The sequence below is a fragment of the Tyto alba genome, unplaced genomic scaffold (genome assembly GCF_018691265.1).
Source record: "Tyto alba isolate M040663 unplaced genomic scaffold, T.alba_DEE_v4.0 Super-Scaffold_28, whole genome shotgun sequence".
Classification (NCBI taxonomy): Eukaryota; Metazoa; Chordata; class Aves; order Strigiformes; family Tytonidae; genus Tyto; species Tyto alba.
Window position 1 is genome coordinate 16874998 of NW_024881302.1, and position 6000 is coordinate 16880997.

At 54.8% G+C, this 6000-nt stretch overlaps 1 protein-coding gene across 5 annotated transcripts in view; it reads right to left on the reverse strand.

The window, feature by feature from the left end:
* Positions 1-4137, reverse strand: part of MGRN1 (mahogunin ring finger 1) — a 55372-nt gene extending 51235 nt beyond the window's left edge. For 3 of the 5 annotated variants that reach the window (XM_042798636.1, XM_042798638.1, XM_042798639.1), the window contains exon 1: positions 3947-4137. In XM_042798636.1, coding sequence (XP_042654570.1) covers positions 3947-4034 — 88 coding nt within the window. In that variant the 5' untranslated portion in view covers positions 4035-4137. The remainder of the gene's footprint in view (positions 1-3946) is intronic. The other 2 variants (XM_042798637.1, XM_042798640.1) reach the window with 1 other exon arrangement.
* Positions 4138-6000: the final 1863 nt, after the last annotated feature.

Here is a 6000-nt window from a genome sequence, read left to right on the forward strand (position 1 = left end):
TCATCCAGAAACAAACAAGTAGCAAAAGCAACTCCTTTTGATCCACGAGCGCTCCAGTCTGGAGCTTGTGAGTAGCCAGGGAGAAAGCAGGAAGGGAATGATCCAGACAACAGCAGGTGGTGGTGGCCATCACCAGCAGGGTTGGGCTGGAACCCCCACAGAACTACAGGAGGAGCAACAGGGACAACACCTCCGCGGTGCTCTGCAGAGCGGGTGGGGAATGAAAGCTACGTGTGAATGTACTTCTGCCCTGACATAGTACACACGGCTTAGGAGCTGAGAACAAGGTGATGGACTGGGTACAACCCTGGGTACTCTTCTCCTATTTAAAATTGCTCTTTCTTTAACTAAAGCATCATTCCCAAACAACAAAGCAGTTCAGCTTTGGAGAGGAATAATCTGCCTCCTTTTTTTTTCCTCCCCAAAATGTCCAGGGAATTCTCTTTCATGAGCCTACTCCGGGGGAGAAAAGCCATCTCAAGGGCATGTGCTCCCTGCCCTGCTCCACACTGCAGATGAGCTCACTGGAACAAGAGACGAGCTGACAAAGGAGCTGCGGAAAACACTGGTGCGTTGCTCACTGGTTGCTAAAGCAATAGGGGCATCAAGAGACTGCATGCAAGAACACAGATCGTTTTACTGCTTCAAGCACAGAAGCACAGTGAAGATCATGACTGTTCTTTCTGATTACCCATTTTTAGCCCATTTCATGGGGGCACTGATTCTTCTGTACAAACTGGGCCCTCCTCCAACGCCCTTCCAACTGGTCAGGCATCCACAATGCCAGCACAGTCTCCATAAAGCAAGCAAGAAAGGTTAAAAGGTACCAGTGAAGAAGGATTAGAGAAGGAATCAGGTGTCACCTTACAGCAATTTTTGCAGCCTCAGCCTCAGATACAGGAGGGGAAATCCTGCATCTGAGGATCCACACCCGGAGCCTTGGAGGAATAAGCAGGGCATTTTCAGAGCATTTTTAACTACAAAACAGCATACCAACTGCAACAAAGCTGTTAAACGATCTGTGGATGCCTCATTAGAGACTCTGGCTCATAAGGACCAAGGTGGATTCCGTAACAACCTGCTTAGTCCTTCAGAGAGGATGTGACCCAACAATAACCACATCAAAAGTCAGTAAACAAGAACTGAATATTCACCACTGCATTTGCAACCAGCTATGACTCAACATGGTACCACAACTTGGTACAACTTGGTAAAGTAACCATGTTCCTTTTCACAGGCAGGCCAACATACTGCTTAGATTAGAACACCTGTATTTTGTGTTTCTTTGCGCACACAACATGGCCCTCTTGTGCAGTGGTGTATTTGCTCCGGAACGCAAACCCGCATCCTTCAAACTGATGCCGACCATGGATGGCAGCTGACCAGAGCTGCAGCAGCTTCCCCACACCCTCAGAGTAAGTCAGGATCTGCTTAAACCAGTGACTCTAAGAGAAAGAACGTAAAAGGTGACAGTGCCTGGTGCTGCAGAAGATTCCAGCGGATGGGTAACCTCATGTAACGCTCTCTTCCAGCCTTTCAGGGTAATCTCTGAGCAGCCAGGAGACCACCTGCATATCAGACTAATGCTCTAATGTACACATTCAAACATCTAACACAGCCGATGGAAAACTGGCTTCTTCTAGTCAGGCAGTCAGTAGCAGTACAGAGTTCACAGTGACAGTGTCAAGTTAAAAATAATTATCAATCATTTAGCCAAAGAACATTTTGTGCCATGTCCAGCTCGCTTCCTGGAATCAAATAAAGCCATACACGCTCACTTCCAGTCATCTTCACTGTCAGGTTTTGTACCAGTCACAGTCAATCCTTCCAGTCCCAAGACAAACACACAGGATTGTAGGACCAGAAGGGACGGTGTCCTTCTGAACACTCTCCACTTGAAGAAGGGAGAGGGAGTTGCCATCCTAACAGCCCTTACTGTTCTGGTGTTTAGTAACCTTCCTTGAATCTCCACCTGAGAAGTGTTCACGACCTCCTCTTCTGCCTAGAATGATCTTGAGCTTGCACAGCTCTCTTCCCTTCCTGAAGTCAAGAGGATCCTTGTTAGGGTCCAAACCTGAAGAAGGCGAAGAGAAGGGTCTGGCCTAAAGTCAGTATGCTTTCAGAAAGAGCACAGGCATCTAATTGCAACCAAAGCCTTTAAAGGAAATACCAAAATTTTTTCTTTAATCAGTTGCTCAAAAACATTAGGCGTTCAGTTTTACAAGGGAGGTACCACATGTGGAATGCTCCTTGGCAGCACCTAGGTCAACAGACCCCTTCCAGAGTACATGTGAACATATAAACCCAACCTCACGTGTGTGATGGCATTACCTTGGCAAGCACATTGGCTAAAACCCAATACACCGTTAAATCCCAGTCTGGGTAATTACAACAGTACAGAAACAACAGGATGACGATTTGAAAGAAGCAGTTTAATGTTCATTGCATATGGTAGTTATAATTAATCCAGTCCATATCCTGTCTAAGTGTCAACAGAAATCAGGTGCAACCTCGAGGCTGTAAGAAAATTCCCAGCAGGTACCACAGCTACAGCTTAGCAGGCAGCTCATGTCCACCCACTCTCCCACACTGGGAAAGCCCCTCAGCCACCCAAGGGACACACAGTCCTACTGTAACCTAGCAGTGACATTTGCCTTTCCTAGCAGCTTAGAAGCTAGTTACCACCCCCCTAAAAAAAGGGGGTTACATTTTCTAAGAGAGTCAACACACCTGAAGAATTTTCCTGGCTAGGTTTCCCCCTTCCATCTCCTCCACATCACCATTTTTGCTGAAGGCCAACCCGCAACAAGACAAGGTGTACTGATGGCAGGACTCTATCTGAGAAGATCTTGCACCCCTGCCAAACAAAACGGTGGGACCTAGCTCCCTCCATCATACAGACCTGAGGATGTCACAGCCAGCAAGTCATCGGACACACGCAGAACTCGAGTCTCTGAATTAAAAGGTTATGCTGCACCTGTACCCGAGAGTGAGGGAACCCAAACTGCTGCTCTGCAAACTCTTTATCCTGCCTGGAAAAGCCCTAGCCAAGCAGAAACTTAGACAAATTTGTAAGTGAATGGAAACTGTAGGAGAAAAGAGCATCTGAACGTCCTCGATGACTCGTTTTGTGAGAAGGATAAATAAATTTAAACAAGTTGAACCAGGACAATCTCAAAAGCCAATCTCAGACAAGGCGAGTCACAGGCTCATCCTAACTTCACAAAAGTGTCAATGCTGACAAATCTCAAGTTTTCAGAACGTCTGCCTTTGGAAAACAAACATGCATGTAGGCCAGTCAGTCCAACAGCTCCTAGGTGAGAACCCCTGCCATTTTAAGGTGGTTGTCATGGGGGAATTCTTCCATCCTATATTCCACTGGATCCGATTTTCCTTCCAAGTCCCCACTGAACTCCATCGTCGCTTCCTCGTCACCAGCAGGAGATGCCCTGCTTGCCACACACCAATAACTTGCTGAATTCACATTTCCAGAACAGAGAAGCAAAGCCCTTGTTCACCTACCAGGACCAAAGGGCAGCGACCGAGCCGGGTGGCCACGGACACTGACAGCAGGACAGCCCGACAGCTTGAGCGTCAGCTATTCAGGGCACACAGCCCTCCTGGACCCCCACACTTCAGCCAAACGGGGGCACCGAGATGGCCTTATACAACAGGTTCAGCCCGAGAAGCGACAACCCTTGGCTCTCTCCGCCAGGGAGGCCCCGAGCGGAGCCAGCGCCAGCCCCGGGCCCCGCTCGGCCCCGGCCGGTGACGGGCACCCCCGCAGCCACCTTCCCCCGGGGACCCCGCGGCTCGGCCGCCCCGGGAGCGCCCCCCGCTACGCCTGACCCCCCTCGGGGCGGCCCGGGGGGGAGCACCGGGCCCGGCGAAGGCCCGTCCCCCTCCCCCGTCCCCGCGCTGAGGGGAGCGGCCCCACGGCCCTCACCGGACTTGGGCGGGTAGCGATAGGCCGAGTTGGCCTGGATGTCGATATCCTCCACGCCCGCGATGCGCCGGCTGAGCAGGGAGCCCATGGCGACCGCGAACAGAGCGGGCGGGCGGGCCGGGGGACGCAGAGCAGCGCGGTGGCGGCGGCGGCAAGCGGCCCGCACCCACGGCGGCGGCGGCGCGGGGCACGCCGGGAAAGCGAGTCCGCCCGCCTGCCGACTACAACTCCCGTCAGGCACCGCGGCGGCGCCTACCAACACCGGCGCGGCGGGTGGGTGGGGGAGGTGGAGGCGCGCTCCCTACCGCCTCCCCCGGCGCGCAGCGGCGTGTGCTCTGCCCGCAGAGGGCGCTGCCACGCGGGGCCCGGGCACGGCACCGGCACCGGCACCGGCACCCTGCACCGGGCTATACCGGGCTGCTGCAATCCTGCACCGGGCTGCACCTAGGGACGTGCGCGGAGAATGCCCGGGGATACACCCTGGATGGGGAAGCGGCTACAGGGCTTGCCCGGGGATGCCCGGAGGCGATGCCCACGGATACACCCTGCACAGGGCCGAACTTCGCAAGAGCTGCAAAGGCAAAGCCGTGAGAAGGAATTACACTGAGGGTGCCCGGCCAGGGCAGCTCAGCCCCAGCAGGATGTTTTGCTCAGCCCAGGGAATGATTAACCTGCTGGTAGTTGTTTTGCAGAAGAGTTTTCATGCAGCACCACCACAACCATCCCCACCAGCAGCATCCTTTCCCCCTGGCGGGTGGGGCCCAGGATGCGGCACTGGTGGTGCATCCCCCCAGGGAAAACCATCAGCCACCCCGGCTGCAGGACCGTGTGCCGTTCACATGGGGAAACCTCTCCTGGGTTCCTCCTCTTGCAGATAATCCACGTAGGAAAGCAAACGGAGGTGCCTGAAGTTTGGATGTGGGAGCACATGAGAGAAGGCAATGACTGACGGGTGTCTTGCGTGCACTACACAACGGCCAGGGGGTAAAAAAGCCACCACGGCCACTGAGCCCTGTCCCTTTTGGCACCGAGGTCTTGCAAAGGTGCAGGGAAGAGCTGCCCAGGCTCAGCTCGTGGAAGGAGGCACCTTCCTGCACACACGCTACAGACAGGCCCATGCTGCAAAAGAACCAGCGACCCACATTCCCAGCAGTCGTTGGGGATCCCCAGAGGACGTGAAGGAGCTGAGGTGGCACACGCGAAATCTCTTCAGTTGGCCTTGGGAGCGAAAGACAGGCAGGGGAAGAGGGCTGGGGTGCAAGGAGATGGGACACAGCAGAGCCAAACCTGCCCGTACGGAATGATTTTGTGATAGTGAGGGGGCAGCGGGTGGAATCGGCTGGCCATAAACAAAAACATGCCCGGCGGGAATAAGCAAACAAACCTGCAGGGAAACATGCTTTCTGCACGCTATTACCCTTGCAGTTGTCATGGCCACCCCAAGCACAGCCGCTCTGTGCTGGTGGGGCCGTTCAAGGCACAGGCTGCTGCAGGAATGGGTGCTGGGTGTGAGGACAGAGCAGGATTGGACCTTGCTCTGCTGCTCCTGTGGTGCAGCAGGGCTGGGAAGGACAGGGAAAAGCCAGGGAATGAGCAAAGCACGAGAGTTGGGTACCCTGCACCTGGCACAGGGGAGTCCTGGGCTCTGCCCAGTACTGCCTTGGCAATAAAGTCCCTGGGCACTGCCCCCAGGATCCTGCCAGCACCCGGAGCAACGGTGCCTCTTGCTCAACCAGCCTCTCCGTGCAAGTTTCTCGTGACAGAAATTGCATGCAGGGAGGAATGGAGTCTGCTGACCGACAAAGCAATGCCCGGCCTGTGTGAGCCGCCCTGGAGCGTGTCCCAGCTGCTCCCTGCCTGCACAAGCTCCTCAGTGCTGGGAACATGTGCCTGGGCAGTGCCCTGGCAGCAGCAGGCTGGCACAAACAGCTCGTGTGCCACCAGCAGCCCCAAACTGAGCAGGGTGAACCCGTACCCAGCAGCCCAGCAACCCAGCAGCCCATTTGGGGCTGGGCACAGGAGCAGACCCCAGCACGGTGAGGCTCAGCGGTTCC